Source organism: Schistocerca cancellata, chromosome 10 (assembly GCF_023864275.1).
Source record: "Schistocerca cancellata isolate TAMUIC-IGC-003103 chromosome 10, iqSchCanc2.1, whole genome shotgun sequence".
Taxonomy (NCBI): domain Eukaryota; kingdom Metazoa; phylum Arthropoda; class Insecta; order Orthoptera; family Acrididae; genus Schistocerca; species Schistocerca cancellata.
Window position 1 is genome coordinate 81,629,617 of NC_064635.1, and position 25,582 is coordinate 81,655,198.

At 39.1% G+C, this 25,582-nt stretch overlaps 1 protein-coding gene across 1 annotated transcript in view; it reads right to left on the bottom strand.

The window, feature by feature from the left end:
- The window catches only part of LOC126106146 (visual system homeobox 2-like), a 660,811-nt gene extending 636,659 nt beyond the window's left edge, over window positions 1-24,152 (bottom strand). Inside the window, exon 1 of the mRNA XM_049912388.1 lies at window positions 23,621-24,152. Within this exon, the coding sequence (XP_049768345.1) occupies window positions 23,621-24,152 (532 nt within the window). The remainder of the gene's footprint in view (window positions 1-23,620) is intronic.
- Between the last annotated feature and the right edge of the window lie 1,430 nt (window positions 24,153-25,582).

Genomic DNA, 25,582 nt, shown 5'->3' on the forward strand with positions numbered 1-25,582 from the left:
TATTTTGTCAATTCTGCAGTGTCTGAACTGGCCGCTCAGGTTTCGAAACGCCACAGCGAGTAATTTAAAACTGAAAATTGTATTAAAAAGATGCGTACACATGTATTCACCATTTTCTCAGCAAATAAAAAGACTGACATGTACCAAAGCGAGTTTTAAATCCAATATGAACCCATTTCTCCTGGACAGCTCCTACGGCACTGTTGATTAACATTCAAGTGAACAGTGGAAGCATGTTCAGTATCGTAGGAAAATCTGTTTACTTTGCTATTCAAATTTATGCCTCTCTTGCGTCATCAGAAGTGACATCATGATATGTTTATTTTTGTTAAATTTAAGCTGCTGTGTTCTGTAAATTCCCTGCATGGTAGGCATACACGCAAGCAAATCGTGTATACATTGTCTCTAAACTGACTCGCTACACTTAATTTTGATAGAAATCGTACACATCATCTGCGAAATACATAAATAAGTAAGTAAGTAAATAACCACTAGTCATGAAGGAGATTCCTAGAAGGTCAAAATAATATCAAATGAGTCAATGTTTGACGCAGAGGGATACTGTTGTATACTGTGTTTAAATTATGCTAGCGTCGGATACTTTTAAGAATACTGCCCAGCGTATATCCAGAGAAGAAGCACTATCAGATATGAAGATAATCCTATTGTATTTTCTAATGAATTTTCCTTTGTCGAGAGATCCAACAAAAAGTTCTATACCTTTCCCTCTCCTAACAGAATTTCTCGCCTGGCTTTACCGTTACTGAGCAGTTAAACGGAAGTACCGCCATTGCTATGCAGTCCATAACTGACCTACGCCACACGAGAGAAAACTTCCTAGTGGCGCTTCTCTTTTGTTACAGCCTGGAAGCTGGCCACATTCGTTAACAGTGGCGTTATTGTTGACAGCATTGTAGATGTGGCAGTGCGAATCCGTCTCCAGAATACAAGGCGTAGGTTACCACGTATCTTCTACACTTGTTGTGGTTAATGCGCTGCACTCGTCTGCTGTTTAATTGCGAATCGACCAGCAGTGGAAGGTTCTCAGAAGTAACTAATGCGCCTTTGGTCGCTGCTGGAAAACTGTTTGGAATGGCTGTGCGTTTATGTTACTACTGGAAGGTGTGTGGATTGCATTACAAATACGTACAAGACCAACCTGGAAGCGTGTAGGAAGTCTAGTGGAGATATTAATTCAATAGGAGACGTGGAATGGCGGATGGAAACGTAGTTAGTGATTACACATAACAGATGTAAGTAGGCTGTTTATGTTTTCTTATTGGCAACGTTACGTAGCGCTCTGTATGAAAATCACTGGCTGTGCTGTGTGCAGTCTGTGGCTAGTTTGCATTGTTGTCTGCCATTGTAGTGTTGGGCAGCGGCAGCTGGATGTGAACAGCGCATAGCGTTGCGCAGTTGGAGGTGAGCCGCCAGCAGTGGTGGATGTGGGGAGAGAGATGGCGGAGTTTTGAAATTTGTTATACTGGATATTATGAACTGCTATATATATTATGACTATTAAGGTAAATACATTGTTTGTTCTCTATTAAAATCTTTCATTTGCTAACTATCCCTATCAGTAGTTAGTGACTTCCGTAGTTTGAATCTTTTATTTAGCTGGCAGTAGTGGCGCTCGCCGTATTGCAGTAGTTCGAGTAACGAAGATTTTTGTGAGGTAAGTGATTTGTGAAAGGTATAGGTTAATGTTAGTCAGGGCCATTGTTTTGTAGGGATTATTGAAAGTCAGATTGCGTTGCGCTAAAAAATATTGTGTATCAGTTTAAGCACAGTCCTGTACAATTTTTCATAAGGGGACGTTTCACAGATTTAAGCGATTTTTGCGTGTCTAAGAGTTTTCTAAATCCTTCTCACCGAAACAAAACATCAAAGCCGAATGTCGTCGGAAAACTTTAGTTACGAGGACGGCTTTCGAAAGGAGATTATCATAAACGTATAACTTACGCAATGAGTGAATGAGGTTTGTAAGTGATAATTACACCATGACTATATCCCACATCATATGCCAAGCATATTTGCTACCTGAATTTTAATTTTAGTATCATCTGACGAATCTAGATTATACTTCGTATGGAACTGTGAACTTTTACTATACAAGGAAGGGAAGCTGAATATTGCAAAATACATATATACTCGATGGATCACGCCGTGTATGTTTGGTGGAAATTATAAAAAAATCAGCAATTAACTCTGTATTCCACATGATTGCCATGGAACAATTTCTTCCTGGTAAGATGTGAGAAATGCTTTCCGAAACCAGCTAAATATCATTAAGCCTTATGAAGTGGGAGTGCTGTGCTCTTCAGTGTCGTATAAAACGTAAATAAGGAAAAAAATACCCTCCATAATACAGAATGAAGTTGATATGCTCGTACGTAGCGTTTTCTAAACATTTTGTTTTCATATAAATTTATAGAGTACTTGGCGGATGACACAGTGCACATCCATCATTAGCTGTATTTTTTATTACGAGTTAACACATTTCAGTTACAGTCAACGGATTCTGTTTAAACAAAATAATCGAAAACTGTGTTTTTAAAAGATATTTTATATCAGCAGACGTACGTTAATAATGTGGCCTCTTCCGACGCGGTTGAAATTTTTGTCTGTTTTCTCACAAAACAGTTGCAAACCATCGCTTGAAGAAAACACCTCCAATTGTTGCACAGATCACAAACATCGCAAGGGATGTCGTGTCAGCTTTAAAATATCTTACATTAGCATTTCTAGGACAACAGATGAATACCACACTTCTTAACAGCAACGATGCCTATACGAATTTCTGATTATTTTGTTTGAATCTCCGTACGTTCGTACGGAATGGATAGGAGATTTGTTCACATTTTACAAAGCGCGAGATCTTAAAAACGAATTTCGTATCTGTTTCCAATATCTTTTAATCATTAAATCGACTCATGTTATCTATATGAACAGAGAATGGTGTTGCGAGAAGTGCATTGCAGAAAAATATTCCTTTGTTACTCGATATGAGTTATTGATTCGACATTCCTGGTTTCCTGATTAAAATTTATCCCACCCTAACGCTGATCGCATTCAAGGCAGTCAAATATATTCCCTGCCCCCTATCCACAGCCAACATTTGCCGCTTTTATAGCTCAAAACTGCTGCTGTACGCCGTTTATTAAAGCTTTATGACACACATGAAGTTCATAAATCCATCCCACCCTCCCCTAAAAATAGATTACGCAATTTATGCTCTGTACCACTATGTGTGCGCTTCGTAGAAATATATTTTAATTAGCGCCAACTCATTGCATTTATACAACGGAATGCACCGCACGAAACACTATTCGCTAAGCGATACGTGGCAGTATTTGCTCGTATTTTGTTTTCAGTTAAATAAAGTTGCAGGTTAAAGGCAGAAATATTTTATCCTCTCGAATTACATCGCGTAACCCACACACGTCGCAACTTGAGCATCGAATTACATTACACAACGGGAAACAAACAAAAAAATACTTAACAATGCAATACCAAGTTTCAGTCAGAACCCTGCTTCATTAGAATATAAATATTCAGCGTATTTCGCTCCTAGACCACATCTCTGTACACTTGAATCAAATTATATGTAGCAAACATATTTTAATTGTGTGTAGACGCTGTTGCTGTATGACACTGAAAATTTTGTAGTTCAGAACCAACTTTTCAAACGAGGTATATTAAATCGACAGCCAGCAAACATTCTCCCCGCCATTCATACTCTTCGACTATCAGAATTTTTAAATGTGTACGATGTCTTAGTTTATTTCAACAGTTAATACCAACAAATACAGTGAACTACGATATTACCAGTATTTTTAAAGCTCTCTCTTCCTTAGGTGTTGATTACTATGAAAATTTGTTATAATCATAACAGCACTGTTCTCAATATAGTCAAAATCACTGCTGGTACTATTTAGTGCCAAAAGATTTCTGTTTCACAGAATAAATTCCAAATCGTCGTGCAAAAGCCTCCCAAAATTGTTGAGTTCATCGATTACAAATTTTGAACAACATGTTTCAGTTAAGTTCGTAATGAGTTGTGACAATGCATCCTTCTGCACTAAAACATTCAATAAACTTAATTCATTAGCAAATATGTTCTATATTTCGAAATAATTGAAAGATTCATGAAATAATCAAAAATTTCAGACGTGATTACTCTCTTTGCTGATGATAATTACAATATATTATGCACACTTCTCATAAATGACTCATCTGCATATCATATACAACAATGTTCCACAATGAAATGCACAATTCGCATAATTTAGCTAATGCCATAAACCACACAAACAAGCAGAATCCAGTGTAAAACTGAATGCATAAAGACAGCTGACAGTTAACAGGTAAATGTCATCAAAGACACAAGTGACAGAAGATCACTAAAGAGTATAGTACCCAAATATTAAACTATACGAATATCTGTAATAAATTCAATGGAGGAAGTCTGAGAGTATAATTAATACAAGAGTAGTTCATCGACGGCAAAAATGTGGTTACTAACACAAACGATTAACACTGAACTTCTGTCTTTAACGACACTTACTGTTAACTAACAGCAGTCTTTATGCAATCTGTTATATACTGGTGGTGCGATTTATGACTTTAACTAAATTATGTATATTTCACACACCATTCTGGAGTGTAGTTGTATTTGATATGATGATTAGCCATTAATGAGAAGTATGTGTTTTTAATCCAACTGATGTACTGTTTTGTAAGTAGTGATTATGATTTCGAAGGACATGAGTATAATTTCTACATTTATCTCTCTTTTTATCTGTGTAAACTACGTACGTCTTTTTCTGTATGTGTCGTTTTGTCTACCAGTGATGATGGTTATGTAAATTGAAATCGGTACGGAATAAAGTTGAATATGTACAGCTCATGACTATAAAAATGTTTTTCTCCAAGTATTTAACAGCTGAAGAAAATTAGCTACGTTAAGTAACGATTTCTAGTTACGGTAAGAAATTATAATCTCAGAACATGAAAGAAAGAGTATAAGCGGACTTCTTAAGAAATTTACATATCACCATCTCAAACGCCTCGTTCATCAAACAAAAAATAAATTGATATTCTTGTTCAAGAAACATTTGAATTTTTGGTAGCTACTGTCTCAATGGAAAAAAATCTATCCGTTCATTTCGTCGACTTCTTGAACAAATCTAAATTCTCGGGTCGATTATTATTTACCTATTAATTTTGTTATTGGGCTGTAAATATTATTACCTGAAGTTTAATCCATAAACAGAAATTTATGTTTAGGTCTCCAGCTAAGATTTTTTTATGCAAATTTTTAATGCGTTATTAGACACTGGCGATTTGTCGATTGATCTTCTATTGGCAATGTTTTCTGAAGCATTTACGCGAATATATTATTTGGCGGCATATCACCTTTAGATACATCGTTATTGCTAACAGCCTAAAGCTACTTTTACAACATCCGGCGCAAGAAAACATTAAATGACACTGCCCTAATTACGTAAAACGGATTCCGGAAAGTAAGTATGACGACAGTTTCAGTATTCAGCAAACATATTTTTGTCACGTAGCTTTTGTCATGTTCATATAGTTCAGGAAGTATCGTAATGTGTCCTGTCCCATTATGAAAATAAATAGTCCAAGAATTCTGTGAATTTTGTGGAAGGCAAGTGATCAACTTGATAAAGCGAGAAAGAGTACCAAGCAATTGGTATATACCAAATACTTACATATAATCCTCTGTCGATGCCTGTTAACAAAAATATATTTTAAAACGAATGCCGCACGGTCGAATATTTTAAGAAAGGAGAAGATTAATTACGAAGAAATGGATTACCTATATGTTCCTACATCCTGGAATATGGAATCCTAGATCATGTCTATTGAGAAATCCAGAAATTTAAAACTTAATTTTTATGACATCTACCCTTACAACGAACGCTAGCAATCACATGAAGATGATCTTTTTACGGTGATTCAGTTCGAAACATAGGTAAATACTTGTAAAGAACTGAAGGTCTGCATAATTCATCAGAATATTTTAGTCTGTTTTCAGACAACATCGGAAAACCATAACACTGCCACACTTCAAGGCAGGAACAAAAGGCAGACGATCATTGGAATCACTAAATACAGAATTAATCAGTTCGCAATAAGGTTTTTTTGTAATTATGTTCTATGTGGGAAAAAATTATCAACGCGGCCTGTGTTGCTGCTTTGGTAAACTTTCCACCGCCAGCGGCAATTTACTCCGCACTTCATTGTGTAGAGGATGGATGAGGGTGCTTTTCGTTATTAATTTAATCAAATAATTTCCTTTCCCGAAAAAACATGGTTTTTAAACCTATGTCCGTTCCTCAATCTCTCATACCGTCTCTGGTGTTAAAGCGACATTTGCAGCGGTAACAGCAAAAGTGTTACATGTAATTAAAAAGCTATCTATGATGGGTACCACTATCATCAAGAATCGGTGAAAATTTCAGACGCAATTAAATCTAAGTACATACAGCTGATGTAATACTAACTACGGTACGTTTGTTTGGTAATTGTTATAGTTTATGTGAAATAATGTTTCCCTAAGTTTGTACGGCAGCACTCCACGATGCTATTTCCACCATTCTTCGATATATTCCCATGTAATATTCTTGACCACCAGTAGAACACTCTCGGAGTGACTAAATCGCCTTTCGAAAAAGTCTTTCAGTTCGGTTCTTCAGTGGAACTGACTTAGTGATCATTCCAGGCACTCTAATAGTGCTCAGGAATTGGTCGAACGAGAATCATCTTTGCATTTCCTCAGAAATTTTCCAGTACATGGGTGTCTCACAGTTTCTTCGCTACAAGCAATTTTTAGTTTTCCTTCCGCGCCATATGTCTTCGTAATGAAATTTTTAGACGGTTAGTCTGTGTCACTGAGACAAGTGTTTATCAGTCATTACAAAAACGGGTATTACGGCATTTTTACTTTCCCTTTTCCGCAATTTGATGTACTTATCCTAGTTTAATGCGAAGTACAATGTCTGAATGGAAATTTCCATGTACGTAATTCGAAAATACCTTTGAAGCCATTGTATATCATAAATGAATAAAAAAGGCGGTACAACGATTTCCACAACAGAGTCTATATGCATGATTTTTGTTTTATGTACCGAGATGTGGGAGCAGCTGAGGTTTTCTTTTTTCTTGTGAAGCACTGACAGCTGTTAGTAATATTTAAGAGCTTTTGAAAAGAGCTGTGTAGTCGTGTTACACTATTTAACCTTTCTTGGGAAACTTGCCAAAGGACAGACGGAAAATATTTAAAACGCTACAGTCAGATTACCGTGGCACTCTCCATCCTGTAAACGATGTTTGTGCCAGAACGACGATTAATCTGCACCATTAATTCTGTCTTGTTTCTACCATTTGAGAGATTTAATGAATATTTTTGCAGCTAAATTTCACTACAAACATTAACAAACGAGCCACTGAGACAATGTACCCTATCTAATAACTCACTCAGTGCTCTTACAATGTACAACATCATAATCTACAAAGAGGAAACATAGTTTCTTCAGTATCTTACTAGACTAAAATAAAATATCAGTATCACAGCAAAATATTCGCGTCTCCACGCGCAAGCATTTCTCTAGAATCTTGTTCCGATATCCTGAATTGTTTCCGGTGAATTTGGGGTATACATCACAAGTTTTGTGGGACAACCTGCGTATTAAAATATCCGAAAAAACAGTCTGGGTTCAGCGGGATATGAGGAAACGAATCTACGTACGCAGTTTCGAATAGGATACTTCCAAAATTTTTCAATTGCCGTGCAGCCGCTGTGGTTGGAACCAGCGTGAGCCGTATGTGTACAACTTTTACTGGCGTATATCATTGATGAATTCAACTCTTGATGCTAGTTGACCCGTGTTTCGGCGATATTCGTAATGACCATCTTCAGATTCTACAAAACATATTTTGAAACGTTGTATCAAAACGACAAATGTAAAGAGACTTAACCTCATTATTGTTTCCGCTTTTTTGCCTATGTCTTTGGGTCTATCCTCATTTAAGGTGAGTTACTCTACTCTGCAAGTGCAGATTTTGGGCCATTAGCCCTGGATATGGTTGCAGTATCCAACGAATGTACTCTGCTGTACAAGCAAGCAAGAAATATCCTTGAAAGCTCGATAAGAAAGAGTAATTATAAGACGTGTCCCAGCCGTTAATTTTTTTAAGACTCCCAGACTTAAAATAGGATGTATGATGTAAGGAAATAAGTAATGTAGTACGATTTCATCTAGTTCGGTTGGGACAGATATGGCGTTGGGAAAAGATGTTGTTATGGTCTTCAGTTGAAGACTGATTTGATTCAGGTATCCACACTGGTCTAGCCATTACAAGCTTATCCACCCCTGCATAGCTACTTCAACGTACATTTAATCGACTAGCTTGCAGTATTTAAGCTTTGGTCTCCCGCTACAACTTTTACCCACCATCCTACCCCCATAACCAGATTAACTATTGACTGATGGTCCAGGACGCATTATATCGATCTATCCCTTCTTTTAGTAAAGTTGTGTCACAGATTTCCTTTTTTCGCCGATTCGATTCAGCATCTCCTCCTCAATTATGCGACCTAGCCATCTAATCGCAGTATTCGTCTGTAACTCCATATCTCGAAGCCTTCTACTCTTCTTATCTGTATTGTCAATCGTTCACGCCCACGTTCCATTTCAGTATAAGAGACACTCGTGGCTAACACTTTCAAAAAGTAAAAAAAAAAAAAAAACGTACCAGATCATAAAAATTCTATAGGACCTACATAAATATTTTCTTTTTTCAGAAACGCTTTTCTTGCTATTGCAAGTCTGTATTTTACTTCGCGCATCATCAGTTCTTTTGCTGCCGTAAGAGCAAAACTCGTCCCATTTCCTAATTATGCTTACAGGTACTGTACTGATAAGCCTCAGTACAGGGTCATATTAAGAAATTTGTAATTTCTCTTCGTGCCGTTCATTATAGCTGATAAAAATCCTGCAAACGATCAGTACGAACGTGTAAACGTAAAATGAGGGTAAGTTGACACGAACGATAATTCGGGTAACCTCTTGTCAGATTTCGCACGGGGGAATGAACACGTGTAGTGTGTCTGGCTTTATGGAGGCACTCACTACCAAGACTGTTTGCTTTTTTGGTCATTGTACACGCCATGTTACATGATCACTTGCTGTCTACGTCAATGTTCGCAGTGTAACAGGGCTTCAAACCTGCGTTGCGTACTGCACAATTGCGCAGACCAATTTTGCTCACTATATTAGACAGCATGCTTTTTTATCATATGGAGACACCCGAGATTACTGAATTTATGAAAACAGTATTTATATCCAGAAATAATCACACAGACGGGGCGAGACGCGTAATACGTAACACCTATTTTATTTCCAGAACGGTTCAAGATGTCGACACGAGGTTTTCGGCAAATCATAGTAGACACAAGTGTTGTTAATGTTAGTGCTAAAATTTTTCGGGAAATCATCCAAGAAATGTGTTGAAATGCTGAAAAAAAATTTACTAAGTCTTTCATGTTCATGCAGTAAAATTTCCGCATTAGGCACGAGGTTTTAATTTATTACTTCATCACTACTAATAAGGAGAGGTCCCTAGCGGTGCGATATTTTCAAAAGTATCTATACGGTGACGTAGGTTAAGATGCCAGGTACCACACACTGCAGCCGTTCACCCCGGTGGGCCTCCATTTGCGAGAAACTGACGAAAAAGAATTCAGAATTTTGAGTGAAAAAGGTGGATTATGTAATCTGGTTGCATGCTACAATGGATAGGGAAATAGATTCACATTCAGGAGGTTGTGGATTCGTATCTTTTCAGGTACACTATTTTTTTATTTTCAAATCTTTATCGAACTGACTTCGATCATTATTTTTATTCAATTCATTGCTTCAAATATATTTTTTAAATTCATTTCCTTCGTCTCATCATTTTAATAATAATATCGATTTCTTCATTTGCTCAAATTTTTCTTCCTATACTTCTTTCGCCACTTGAAATCTTTGTTCATGTGTTTCTAATTAATTTTTTGTATTAGTTTCTATTTCATTTCTTTCGCTTTATCACCCTCTTTTTCAGTTCACATTATTGGGTTCATTATATCTATTACTAATTTTGCTTGAATTTTGTTTACTTATAAACTCGCCTTCAGTTTAAATTTTCATCTGCGGTATTTCGTCCATAGTGCACTAGGAATTTAGGTGATGTTTCAAATGTTTGTATGACGATTACCTTGCGAAATAAACATTGCACATCTGGTAACAAAAAGGCATTTTTCACTCCTTTTCACAAATAAAAGGTTATTTAGTCTTTTGTTTTTTAACCGATACATGGAAATTTTCAAATAATTGAATATTATAATAGATAATTAAATTCTTTCCGATTGGAAAAAGGAAGATATAAAGGAAAAAATGAAACAAATGAAAAATTTCATAAAATGATTAAAATGATGTGGCAAAGGAATAGTCATACAAAATTAAATTTAAACCAATTACCTGAAAAAATAATGATAGAAACCCTTTCGATAAAGATTTAAAAATAAAAGGAAAAAAGAAAAAAATTAGTGCACCTGACGAGATTCGAGCCCATAGCCTTCTGAATGTGATGCATTTATCCTATCCATTATATCACGCAAGCAGATTACATAATGTAACTTTTTTAACGCTATTGAGTTTCACGTAAAATTCCCAAGTTTTTTCGTAAATGATTCGCATACGAGAGGCCACCAGGATGAATGGCTGCAGTATGTGATACCTGGGACCTTAACCTACATCACCGTTCAAAAAGTCGATCGCATTGCTGAGGCCTTCTCCTTGTAAGTCTACCCGCAACAACTTCGGAAACGGTATCCACACGTACCAGCGAACGTACCTGCAAAATTACATCGTCGCGCAGCACACAGTTAATCAGATATGGCGTAATAAATGTCACATGTGTGAAAAACTTCTATCTGAAACGGAGCGGAAATTACCCAAGCTATCACCGTCCAGCGTTTGATAATCAGAGGCTTTAGCGACTTACTATACACTTTAAATGTAAGTTCAAACCTTTGCTAAACTTTCTCTTACTTATGTACGTAGCGTGAAATATTTAACACATTCCCTCATTCTTAATCAGACGTTTGAAGCTATTTTATACATGGGATTTCTATTCTTTAAACAATCGGCGTGTAGGAGTTCGGGATGTATTAGGACACGTAGATTCAGCTACAGTGTTTGTTACGGAGCTGTATGCTAATTTTTTCCTTCTTTTTTTTCTTTGACAGCTACATTTTTCACATATAGTTTTCTATTGACGCCGGAGCGTTGTCGGTGTTTACATAGTGTTAGCCGAATCCCGTCATCTTGCTCCTCAATTTTGGCACATTTTTTTTCTGATAATTTTGTAAAATAATCCAACGCCAAAGCAAACAAGCGTCACATCCCCAAATTGATCTTTTCAAGAGTTTTCGAATGTCATTAAAAATAAATATATCGTTTCGTAAGGAAACAAGCATACGTGCTCCAACATGTCAGCTGATGCTAGAGTTACAAGCATTCAGCACGTAAAAGAATTACGTGCTCCCCTGTGTATTACAAAATAATGAAAACCTCCTTTCGATATCTTGAACGGTTCAAGAAACGAAAAGGATGTTCTCTCGTCTTACTCTACCCACGGTACGTATTTTTATACTAGCAGTTACCACCTTATTGAACTGTCGTCGTAAGATATAGTGCAGCACATGCATTGCGCTGGCATAAATAAAGCTTGTTCTTTGTAAATATGCGGTCATGGTGGAAATAATGTCGTCCTTTCAACAATTACTAATGACTGTGGAAAGTCACACGAAAAAAAAAAAGAATATTCCACTAAAAGAGTCACTGTATCGACACAGGTGCGTTGCGCAATTTGTTTTGATGCCCAATTCACACACAACGGATTTTAAGGCAATATACTATTGTTAAGATAGCTACAGAAAACGTATCTGACACATAACCATTGTCATATTGTAAAATACAAATAGTTATGAACAATCCAAAGTAGAAATAGCTCATGGATAAAACAAACAAGACACACGACAGTTACCATTTGTGAACCCACATGCAAAGGCAGCCGCATCGAAAGCATACAGAAGTATTTGTGACGTTCGTACGTGGAGGTCTGGGCGAGATTAAAAAATCGTAATCTGTGAGTAAACAACTGCTCTCACAAGTCTTTCGACGTTGGTACCTTTGCAAAGCACTTTATGAATGGTAAGGTGTTCTGTAACAACACCGTTATTAGAGTTCCTTTTGATTCTAAAATACAGCTGTAGGTTCTTATACACTGCGAACCTTTAATTTATTTGTTATTTTTATTGCATTCATACTGATTTCTTTATCTATTCCTTACATGCTACAACATTAATGAGAAGAGGTGTTATGTTGTGTTATACGGCGTGTCATGTATAACATGAGGATCTGTCGTTTTCAAAATTTACTTTTGTCCTTAAAGAATGCGAGTATTATGATATTGTGAGTTTACCACTGTTCTGTGACGATTTGGCAAGCCCTTAGAAAGCATAATACCAGGGCTCGATTTACTAGACGGCTACTTTGTAAACTTCAGCTTGTAACTGCGCTTCTGCGTTTAAAGCGTTTTCAAAGTATTCAACCCGAAAAATGAAGGCTAACGAGTGACTAACGGATGTTATGCTTTCTTAAGACTCGACTAATAGTCACACAGTAGTTGTAAATTCAGAGATTCATAATGCCGACGTCATTTAAGTGCAACAGTAAATTTAAAAGCCATAGAAGAATAAAAATTAAAAGGTACTGAACTGAACATCAGCATTAAACTAATCATAATAAAACTTCCACTGTGTACCAATTTACGTTTCATGCGTTTTAGGAAAGAAAGGAAAAACACTGAAGGTGGTGACTTATCGCTGAAACATGTCGAAGAAAACACATCAAGTACAGGTAAAGTGGAAAAGCAGCTCATTGCGTATCAGCCTTACTTGATGTGTTTCTTCTCCACACGAGGTAAAATCGCAACACATAACCGCCAGCCTCTTTAATGGTCAGCGCCAGCTTCCTGACAGAGGACATAATGTATCGAAAACCCAACAAGGACATTATGAGGCTATCTACACATTCTTATTCTCCAGCGTACTGAAATTTTGTAGTTATTACTACGGCCATTTCATTGCTTTAGTTAATGGTCAGTTCGAGTTTGGTTTAACCGAAAATCGGTCACCAGCTTGGGCTGTTCTGAGGTTAGCACATTATGCACCTGTGCTGTACATCAACTATGAATAATGCAACACGGGGAAGGAGGGAGACGGGTAACAATATGTGATGGAGCATAGTCCTGTAGAATGCTAGCTTGTGCTTCTGGATTCCAGATGAATATGTAACCGTGCGTCAAACGGCCAAAAGGTATTGTGTAGATTTTAAAAATTATAGCTACATATCATTTTAAGCAGGTATTTTATGTATGTTTATTTTATCTTGAACATCGATTTGGTAAGTTACACCAACACGTTTGAAATTATGTTAAAGTATTACGTGTTATATTCATATGTACTAATTTATGTGCAGCGTTCGGTTTCTTCTAGTATAATAACAGACCAAAAGAAAATAGATAACAAATAAAATGAAAAAAGTGCGTGAGCTTTACCCCAAGGCGTATGTAACAGGACGTTTCTCTCGCCATTCTTGTTTACTTGTCACATCTGCAGGATAACAGTTATTACTTAGTTTTCCCGTCCTAAGCTCACTGCATTTTACGAAGGTGGCGTCAAAGCATCATCACCCATACTTCTGTAAATGTTTTGCGTACATAATGCGTTATTAAAGGGTGATGCTTACGGAGTCAAAACCGTTCCGCTTGTGAATGTGGTGCACATTCTACTTACGGCGTTTATTGCTCTTTTTATCTATTTTGAAGACTTTTTCTCTCATTGCTAGCAGAGGCTGCAGTCGTAAATGTCTGCCAGCAACGAGGGAAAAAATCCGTTATCTATATCTGTATCAGTTACTGTTTGCTGAAGACCAAGTCGTAAAATCACAAGTCGGGGAGGACACAAATTATGTACGTAACCAGGTAGCAATAAAATACAAAAACTGGGAGTGAAAATTATTTATCAATAAACAGAATACCTTAGCAATGAATGTAGATAAAATGTTTATATACGGAGAAAATTCAAAAATATCTGTAATTTTTGCTACCTGGGATTTAGTTTACAAAAATGAGGAAATCAGATGCTGAACCTAATAAAAGAATTAGTAACGGCCAGAAGTTCATATAGATGCTTAAATCAATCTCATGAACCAGGAATGTCATCAATACGACAAAAAGAATCAAATTCAAATCGATGTTAGAGAGCGTAGTCTTTCATGAAAGACGCCTGGAGAACCAAAAAACATACTAATAAGATGAAAGCATAAGATACAGACTTTCGGGGGATCAGTAACAATTTAAAGAAAGGGAAAACTAAGGAACAATGAAGTATGCAAGGTAATGTAAGTGAAAGAAAGAATTTGTGATGTGTTGGATAGAAGGAAATTGCAGTGGCACGGTCATGTAAGAAGAATGGAGAAAACAGAAATACCAGAACTTATATGGGCTGGAAAACTGAAGGAAGAAGAAGAAGAGAACAGCCCACGAATATCTAGCTCGAAAATATAGACTTGATAATGAGAAAACTTGATGCAGGTTCAAAATGGTTCAAATGGCTCTGAGCACTACAGGGCTTAACATCTGAGGTCATCAGTCCCCTAGACTTAGAACTACTTAAACCTAACTAAGAATATCACACACATCCATGCCCGAGGCAGGATTCGAACCTGCGACCGTAGCAGCAGCGCGGTTCCGGACTGAAACGCCTAGAACCGCTCGGCCACAGCGGCCGGCCCTTGATGCAGGAAGATCAATGTACATGAGGGAACATCTTGAAGGTACAGTGTTGACTACTTGTATGGTAATGTGTTAAAATTTCGGAGCTATTTTTACGCTGGAGAAAAAAAATCTCTACTGAAGAAATATGAATTAATAAAATGATGAGTCAAACTGTAAAAATGTGTCATACATGTAAAATATTTACAGAAGCTTTACTGGCGATGATTCGTCAATAAAGCTAACCCGTGTCTGGTACAACAAATTTCTTAAATTGTACCACGCTTAAAGGGAGAAAGGAAAAAGAAATTGCTATTTAGCGCTTGCTGCAGTAGATGGCCATCCAGACAAACGTATTAACTTGTACGACGTTCGAATGGCTGAAAGTTTATGATATTCGCCGTCTCGAGAAACACAGATTTTCTGGGTACGAACGCAGTGCTTGACTTGCCGCTAGATCGCCATACTCCAACTTGGATCTATGGTAAGACCAGGGGTCAACTCATGGTGCGATCTGTCTTTTATGTAGGAAGGTAGCTTTAGGTACTTCGTTAGACGCCATTAACTGGTATGTGTCAGAATGCGTGCCGTGTACCGTAAACTATGTTTCCTTCCACTATGTGTTCTTGTGTTCTGGACTTAGTTCTTCCTGTACTTCGACGCACCGATCAATGCACTTACAAATCACAGCAAATCAGCTTCCGTATGCCGCTAACATGGCATTTATAGTGATGAAACAATAAGCAACAAATCCGCCCTCCAGTGATCTTTCTTCAGTTCACAATCCTATTTTATCAATTGGGGCGGCGTCAGAACTTTCGAAACGTTTTACTAGGACCAATTTAGCCGTGGAACGGAACAAACTGTGCCTCCCTCACCTTGGAATTGCTCCTGAACAATCTCGGCGGAGTAGATCCAGATGTACGAGTAGCTACGGTACTAAATGAAGGTAGGAGTAGGGGTAGTTGCTACGACTACAGTCGGTGGCCGGGAAATAGGAGAGTTAGGCCACTGTGAGCTCAAATACAACTTACAATACTTTCATAAGGCATCTGTAAAGTGAAATAAATTTTAACTTCTTTCCTGTGAGAAGATACATTAAAAATTAGGAGAAAATATGATAATGTTTGGTTTGTGGGGCGCTCAACTGCGAGGTCATCAGCGCCCGTACAAAGTCCCATTTTCTACACAGTCCAATCTAGCCACTGTCAAGAATGATGATGATGATGATGATAAAATGATGAAGACAACACAAACACCCAGTCCCCGAGCAGAGAAAATCCCCAACCCAGCTGGGAATCGAACCCGGTACCCCGTGATGCAAAGGTAACAGCGCTAGCCACATTTTTTATCCATTTTTTTCCATTTTGTTCAGTATTGTTCGTTGCGTTTGGTCTGGACGGACGTCACAAGACATCCGTTCTGGTTGATCGTCGATTCCTTTACTCAGTTTTTTTTTTAATTTTTATTACAGAGGGTGAGCTACCGTGCCGGCACCACTAGACCACGACCTGCGGTCTTGGTGAAAGGGGCAAGTTTTTGATCTTGTTTAGTGCTCTATGGGCAAAACATTGATACTAGACGTAGTTACACGTTCATATCTGTTAACATAAGAGATTAGCGAACACGACAGTGCTTCACGAATGCTAAATAAGTGTGGGAATTGGATAAAGGTACTAATCCCTTTCTTCTTACTCTCCTGCCTCTCTCTTTGTCCCTCTCCTCCTGCTCCATTGTCTATTCCCTCTCTACCTGTCCATCTCCTCCTCCTCACTCCTTCTATCTTCTCCTGCCCCATCTCTACGTCCATTTCTTGCCATCTTCCTCTCTGTCCATCTCCTCTTCATCCTTCTCTCTGACCTTGACTGTTACTCATTGTTACTGCAAATGAATCTTGATTGGGAATTGAAGTCTCTTAAAATAACTGAGAATATCTGTGGGTATCGTTGGTATACAGGGTACGTCAGAGACCTCTCCAGCAGCTGGATTTGTCCGGATGGTAGCTTCATTGGCAGTATTTCGCACAGTTTTAATCTGCCAACGGGTAACATTACAAAGTTACGCATAAATAAAACATCCTGTTTTCTGTTAAAACCGAGGAAGTAAGTAAGTTGCGCAAATAATTTTTGTGTAAAATTATATAAAGGAGAGAGAATATATGAGGTGGGAGGCGCAGTTTGTGTTATGGTTGAAATACCTCGCTATCGTAGTTAAAACTGACTGCGTGAAAGAAAACGAAACGACGCACTTTCACAGCACGTCGCAGAATTTTCTATCTTGCAGTGAGGCTTAGCAGAAGACCCATGCCTTGTTGTTTAAAAAAATTAGCCTATGTCCGTCTGAATGTTTACTAGAATATCGTGTAAAAATTTGAAGTAAATAGGACAAGCATTTTTTGAGGAATCTGCTAATAACGCTTTATTTGTTATACGCATGTTTATATACCACAGCAAAATGAAGGGTTGAGGATTTTTTTTTTTTTTTTGCCCGGGGACTGGGTGTTTGTGTTGTCCTCCATCATTTCATCATCATTCGTGAAAGTGGCGAGACTGGACTGCGTACAGATCGGGATTTTGTGCGGGCGTTTACAACCGCGCAGGTGAGCGCCCCACAAACCAAACATCATCATCGTCACCAAAATGAAACAAATATGTAGCCAATGTCCATTCAGGTGCTTATTAGAGTGTTGTGCAAAAAGTTGAAATAAATCAGTCGAGTATTTTTCGACATTTTTGATAAGAACGACTCGTCGTTCAATATGATACTTTTGTGAACGCTCGGATGGACAGACACACACACACACACACACACACACACACACACACACACATACACACACATATTCCAATTTTTATACGATGCTCTCATAAGCATTCGAACGGATATAGGCTACGTAATACAAAGGGGAAACATTGTTAGCAAAAATTTTCGAAAAGTTCTTGACGGATGTAATTCAAATTTTTAATTTTTGCACAGCTGTCTTACAAACGTTCGGATGGACTCATGGACTCATACACACACACACACACACACACACACACACACACACACACATATATATATATATATATATATATATATATATATATAGTGATAAAACATATAAGCAACCAATCCGCCCTCCAGTGATCTTTCTTCAGTTCATAATCCTATTTTATCAATTGGGGCGGCGTCAGAACTTTCGAAACGTTTTACTAGGACCAATTTAGCCGTGGAACGGAACAAACTGTGCCGTCCGTATATATATATATGTAATTTGAAATACATCCGTCAAGAACTTTTCAATATTTATGCTAACAACGTTTCCCCAACGTTTCCCCCTTGTATTATGTAGCCTGTGTCCGTCCGAATGTTTATGAGAGCATCGTATAAATATTGGAACCAAAAGGTTGAATAAATTTTTGAGAATTTTGGTGGCAACATTAAACAACAAGTTGTCTTCATGTAGTAGTAAGACATAGATGTAAGAAGTACGAAATGTTTTATTGTAGTTCATAGTTAACGTTCTGGGCAGAATTAGCAAAATTACACCACCTAACCACACTGCCACCCACAACAGCAAGAAGAGCATCGGACCTACAGCAAAAGTGATCAGACGACATGATATATAATTATTTGACGGGTGCCTGATGATACCATCGCTCTGGTGAAACGCGGTAGGCCTTATCTGGTAGGTGCTACTGATAATAAAACGTGCATTAATCGGAAAAATGTGTAGTTTACAAAATTAGGTGCTCGAAGAACTCTTTCATACCTAGGTGATACGGTTAAACGTAAATAAATCATTAATAGCTGTTGACTTCGTTGAGTGAAACGTGAATACAGGAGGTAAAAGATCACACTTTTTCGCAGCTTTTATAACAGTTTACCTAATTCTTCTATAGGTTTCAAGATATTATGCTGCTGTGATGCTAGACAATAAAGCGAAACCTAGGCCGTAAAAATGAAAAGTTAGTGAAACAAGTGTCTGAGAAGTCTGTTTTTGCCTGTTAAGCGAAGCGAGTTATTTGAACTTAATTACATTTGTCAATATAATAAGCGTTGCGTTGTGTACATATAGTAAGCATATCTAACAGAGGCGTTGATAGATTCACTGATTCTATACGGAACATTAATTGTGTGGCATGAGATACACAACTAGGAGTGACACCTTTAAGAGAAGGTTCTTGTGCTTGGAGAACAGTCTACATTTCTGTTTGTGGCAGTTATTGGTGACTATTCACTGCAGGTGAAACAAGAATGATTCAGATGCAGGATAGGAATCGAATCCACGTGTACGAGTTGCGATAAAATCAGGAAGTACACCACGACACCTTCATCTCTTGCAAATGTCAACAAAGCCTCTATCCTCTCGAGGAATGTGCGCATCCAATTGAATACAGCGACACAAATGGAGAACGTAAGTGACTTAAAACAGTAAAATTCATTATCTATCGCATGTAACGCCAGGCAACCGAAAATCGTGATTTTTAAAGCTCATCATTGTTGCCTTCAACTGTAAAACTGTTTATTTACAAAATTCTATCCTGTCATTTTGGCCGAGTGGTCGCTATCATGTGGATTACTCCAAAACTGTGCTGTAACGCGTATCAAAACTTTATAAAAGATTTAAAATATTATCTGAGCTATATGTTTGTCACCATCGCGCAGAACTAATGGCCGCACAGCCCGGCAATTTTTGTGAGTAAATAGTTTCACAGAGAAAGATAACTGCAAAATTTTGACGCTACTGTAGACCCCCAGCGACGAAAAAATAAACAGAAAATCTTAAGACTGCCGCTGTACAACTTTTAATCACAAAGTAGTTATTAAGTACCGGTAAACCTATAAAACGGAAAAGTTAATTTGTGTGACTGTGTGGCTACATATTTACGAGAATGTTGAACAAGGTTCACCTGCAGATAACAATTCTGTATGACCGCCTAAGTTATTTCTGTCGTGTTATTCAGTTTTCCAAACCACAAAGCTCATCTTATCGCACTCATTAAGTTCCTATGTGGAGTCGAATGATTATGTACGATTAACATTTTTCTACCGCTAGGGATGAACAACGAATAAAAATACAGTCGTATTTATTTTGTCACTACAGTCTCGTTGAACTTTCTAAAAATAACATCACGTTCACCGTCGATCGTATTATTTATTATAATTTACACGATTGCAATTTCGACTTTTAAGAAAATTTTAAGTGGTGAATGTGGTGAAAACACAGCAGTTATCAACGAATTCCTTTCTCGCTAATGTCGACAACTGTCGTGTTTTGAGCATCTAAAGTACTTGAAAATGACTTAAAACTCGAAACTGCAACAGTTCAAATTATTATACAGTCGACGTCGTGTATGGTGTCGTTTAAAAAAGATCAAAGAGATTGTACTAGAAAGCCAAACGGAAGAATTTCGTCCCTATAAATATTTCAGTGTGTGATAAATCGGTAATTTTGCTGCATCACATAACTCCAAATTTCGTTTTCTCGGAACACTTCCTCTTGGGCACACTTTGACACGATGCTACGCCAGTAAAATTTTTTAAAATTAGGCAGTAAGATCAATAGCAGTATAAAGTCTATATCGCAGCGCTGGCTGTCCCTTCTTTTCCTATCAAAAAAGAAGAAAAAATAAGAAAGAGCTAGCGACACCTAAGCTGTGACGACGCGAACGGGAGAAATGCCCTTGCATTTATCGGTTCAAAGCTTTAAGCACATTCCAGATTTCAACCAGAAATTTTTAAGACGCCTGTGTACAGCATTTACAAAATTCGTGGAACTGAATCTGCGTTGCCGCATGCTTTAGTCCGCATAGTAAATGTTACAAGCCTCCAACGCGATACTTTCATAAGCAAAATCGACTGTGAAGACAAAACCCGTATTGAGAGATGATAAACGGCTCTTAAGACAACGAAAATAAATTGTTTTTGTGACTGAACAATCAGAACTTTGCGTGGATTCAAAAATCACGTCACAACTCCTGCTTTTGTGAGTTACTGATTGCTCTATACTTTACTATGTACTACTGGAAAGAACTACAACCACGCACACTTTTTTGAGTGAACAATTTATTTCATCGTAACTAGTTACCGACCTAGGCGCACCGTCAGACGGCAACGAGGACATTTCGTGCAGTTTCAAAAAGTGAGGCCGGATGAAATTTTTTCTTCAGTGACATTTACGAAAACTTTGTGATCTCAAAACATCATTGGTTAAAGAACCACTTCACCAAGTATTTCGTAAAGAAAGAAGGATTGATACAGTTCGATACAGTTAACTGTGAGACTTCGCTCCATCCAAAACTACTTTCATTCACGATTTGGTATTATATAACCAGAATCATAAATTGCATCTCATAGACGTTCCTAGGACCAATATTGTCGGACAAAATCCTGTATAAATGTAGTGCTTAATAGCGTAAATTTATCGTTTATTTTTCCGTCTCAGTTGCACATTTACGTTTTCTGTTAAGCTTAGTTTTGTTCAAAGGTGACCATATTCGGTTCTTTGTAGTTGAATAAGCACCCGGTCACGTACATTTAGAATCACACATAAGAACAGAGAGATGTTGTAGGTGATTGTGTTGTTAAGTATGAAACTCGTCGTGTACATGTGGAACCGCACATAAAAATATAGAGTATTTTGTATGTAGTTCCATACGGAAACGACTGGTTGCTTACGCAATTTACAAAGCTTGGAAGATTACGAATGCAACATGTTTGCTTTTACCGGCCACAAAATGTTTATTTCCACAACGCGTGTCGGAGGTTTACACAAGTATCATCATTTGGATTTATGTGGATTAATACGAGAAGTAACTGTGTTGTATAATGACTCTGGGTAACCTTTGTCACTGTCTAGTAGAAGAAGAGACAGAAATTGTAACTGGTAAAAATAAAGCTGTCAGTCATTTTTTGATGTTTTTGCTCTACATGTCTCCCGTGCTTGCTAAGAAAAGCCGGAGAGAAATTCTGCCCTACGTAAGACGCCGTTTTACGGTTTTTTTTTATTACCAAACTTACCTACGTTCTGTCTTCAGTAGAAGATTTCTTTCTTTCAGAAAAATATCTATTACATGTTAATCTCCTACGTAAGCTATATAAATATATGGTTAACAGGTATATACGCATGCAAAGGAGCGATAATTAGGTGTCTCGTATTTCACGTTGCTTTATATACGGGTTACAGTTAAAGAAACGTCATCGAGTTTAGGAATTATATGTTCTGCACTTACTCTACGCTGAAAGATATCTAATCGTATTATTTCCTAAATTAGTGTCCTAGACCTAAATATTTCAGCTTAGCGTAAGTGAAGAATATGCCTCAATGGAATGGCAAGCTTCTTTAGCAGTGTACCGCGTACTAATTCAACATATTTGACATCCAATAATTACTATCGCCTCTGGGGGCCCGTTAGGCAAAAATTCATATAACCTACATATGAGGTTAACATGTAATAATTTTTCCAGAAAGAAAATAAACAAAACTCCCACATAAAGTTCTGAAACATGTTGGCGTAATAACAAAACTATAAAATTTTGTCTCGCCTAAGGCAGAATTCCTCTCCCGTAAACGTTATTTCGTTTGATGTCAATAACAGTTACGGTCAAGCCTAATGAAAAGTATCCACGTCTGAAGTTGATCTCGCGACGATTACTTCGGCAACAGTGATGAACATATAAAGTTCCCAGGCGTCCTCGTGTTGCAGGTTAAACTTTTTCCGTAGTTTAGGCACGAGATATCTACATAGTAATGTGCATAAAAATATTCATCGAAGACTTGTCCGCTAACTAACATGTGTCTCCTGAATTGGAGTTTCAGTTTTGATGACGAAAAGTGTGAAAGATATGGAGACGCTTGTTTAAATATGACGCGAACGTAAATACTAGGTTATGCTACAGGTCTGTCTGAAACCGCAACCTTTATTTGACATTCATATTCGTTGGAATCGTCAACTCACTGCAGATTGCCACCTTCCAATATAACCTAGATCTCGCGCAACCACAACCGGGACTTCATTTGGCGTCAAATATCATACACTAGTTTATGTACGAGATAGGTACATAATGTCCATAAAGGTACTCACCGAAGATTTGTCCAGTACCTAATAGACTATGTATTTTCTTAATTGACCTTGCAATTTTACGCTTGATGGCTAGAAGTGTATGGCAAAGTGTGTCTAAATATGGGACGAATATGTGTATTAAGTTACGCTGCAGGCCCATCTTTGACCACAGCTTTTATTTTACATACACATTCGTTGGCTTCGCCGACTATTGTCTAACTGCCACCTTCCAACGTAAACTAAACCTCGTACTACTCTACAGGTTCAGCCACAGCACAGATTTCTGGTGAGTCAAGTATGACGTGTTACTGTAGGTATGGGTGACCGTCGGTGACCCACGGGGCTGAATTACACACTTACTTAAGCTCACAGGTCGTTTAGTTACGCGAGAGCAGCGTTCCAGCCCATTAATTCAAAACTCTAGCATCCGTGAGGTCAATGTGTATCGGGTAACGCAGCGATGTGAATGCGTTTCCATTCCCGGCACGCCACGCCAGAAAATTATGCCATAACACACGCGATTTTGAGAGTACCTTCATTTTGCGTTCACTCGGAATTTCTTCCGCAGGCAGATTTAAAACAGGTCGCGGGCCGGACGTGGCCCGTGCTCTAGTCGACACAGCGGTAGTAATGACAAGGTAAGAGGAGGCGGAGACACTGACCTGATGCGGCAGCAAGCCCGGAGGCGGAGACGGGGGTGGAGGCGGCGGGCCCTGCGTGGGCGGGCGGCTGGTGCTGCGGGTGCTGGTGCTGCGCCAGCTGCTGGTGGTGCTGCTGGTGCTGGTGGTGCTGCTGGTGGTGCTGGTGGTGGTGCACCGACATGGCGGCGGCGGCGGCCACGTTGTGCGGCAGGAAGGCGGCCGCCGCCACGTTGAAGTACGCCATGCGCGACGCCAGGTGGTGAGCGTGGCCCGCGTACTGGTACGGCCCGGTGGCGGAGGCGGACGCCGCCCCCGGGGGCGGTAGCTGGCCCGGGGGCGGCAGAGGGCCGGGCGGCGGGCCGCCCCCGTACCGCGGGGCGCTCGCGGGGGCCGCAGAGTCGTCGCTGAGTCCCAGCAGCTCCTGGATGGCGAACGGCGACCGCTGCGGCGGCATGTTGGAGGCGGAGGACGCCGCCCCCGACGAGGACGCCGCCCCCGAGGAGGAGGAGGCCGCGCGGCCGCCCCCGGCGCCGGCGGGCGCGACGCCGTTCATGCGGCCGCCATAGCCCGCGAAGCCGGCGCCGCCCCCGACGCCGACGCCGCCTCCGCCGCCCCCGGCCGCGGCTAGCACGCCCGTCGTCACCGGCAGGGGAGAACTCCCGCGGACCAGCGCGTCCAACACTGCGCAGCCTCTAGCTCTTCCGTCTACAGTGCCCGCCTTTCCGCAGACCTCGGTGATGCTCTGTCCGAAACACTCAGCCACTGCCGGCAATTTCCGACTCACAAATCCTCTCACCAGTGTCTCCAACCCTCCAGTTCCGCAGTCCAACAACCCTCGACCCTTCCTTTGCTATCGCAACTAGGGAAACTTCTACAAAGCTCAATCACCAGATGACAGTCTCCTTCTTCACACTGTCCCTAATCTGCTTCGGCTCAACTCTGACCCTCCCGGTAACCAAAATCTGAACACAGAAAAATTTCCCCAACAAATTTCTCGCTGCACAGTCGCCAAATAGCAGCCTTCAGCTTTTCTTCACTACTGTCACTACCCTCTAGGTATCTTCGAAAATAATTCCTTTACTGAATTCGAACTCAGCACCAGAAGCCGTTGGAGTGCAACTCTCGTTGACCAGTTATTTCTGTAGAACCACCCTAATTTTCTTACAAACGCTTCTATCCGATAAGCTGTGCAACAAAATGTAAGCTGTGCAGACGTTCAGTTTATTCACCCAAAAAATTTTCTCTTCTCAGATCCTTGACACAACAAATCCGCTTTTGCAACAACAAGTAATAAATAACGCCAGTAATATTTTTTCTCACAGCGGAACTGGCTTTTCCCTTTGCAGAGGAACTTCTGTATTAAATTTCACACGGAAATTTCGGTCGTTGTATTTTTAGCACACATTTAGTCCAACACAGAGGTACAGACGATCGTTGTATTACACCGGACAATGTCAACTATACGTTCAAAGTGGATTACGTCGTCTCTTCCCTTTGTAGGCTAAAAAAACGACCGAACAGTTGATCCAGAAAGAACAAATGCTGCAAGTCTGAAGCTAAAAATATTGCACCACCCACTTGAGCCTACGGTTATAGGTAAAAATGTAAATCGGTCGTTGAAATATTAACACAGATGATATTCGATGTACAGTTGACTGCAAGGTAAAGTTACAACATTCACAACAGATGGAAAAATCCTAGGATTGCAAACATTGCACGTAGTCGATGCAGTATATTATTTCGTATATTATTGCCTGTAAAATTGTTTCCGTGGACGTAGAAATTCACACGATTTTCGCTGCAGTATTTCGAAGGCGAAAAAGATTTTTCACTGCGTCTGTGGAGCATCACGTGTCTTTTTCACTCGTTTCAACACCGCGAAAGTATTTTTTCGCTTGGTCACACGCAATTCGCACATCTAGTCTACAAACACCTAGCAATTCGTTGTCTCACTACGAGCAATTGTTCCCGCTCCACACAACT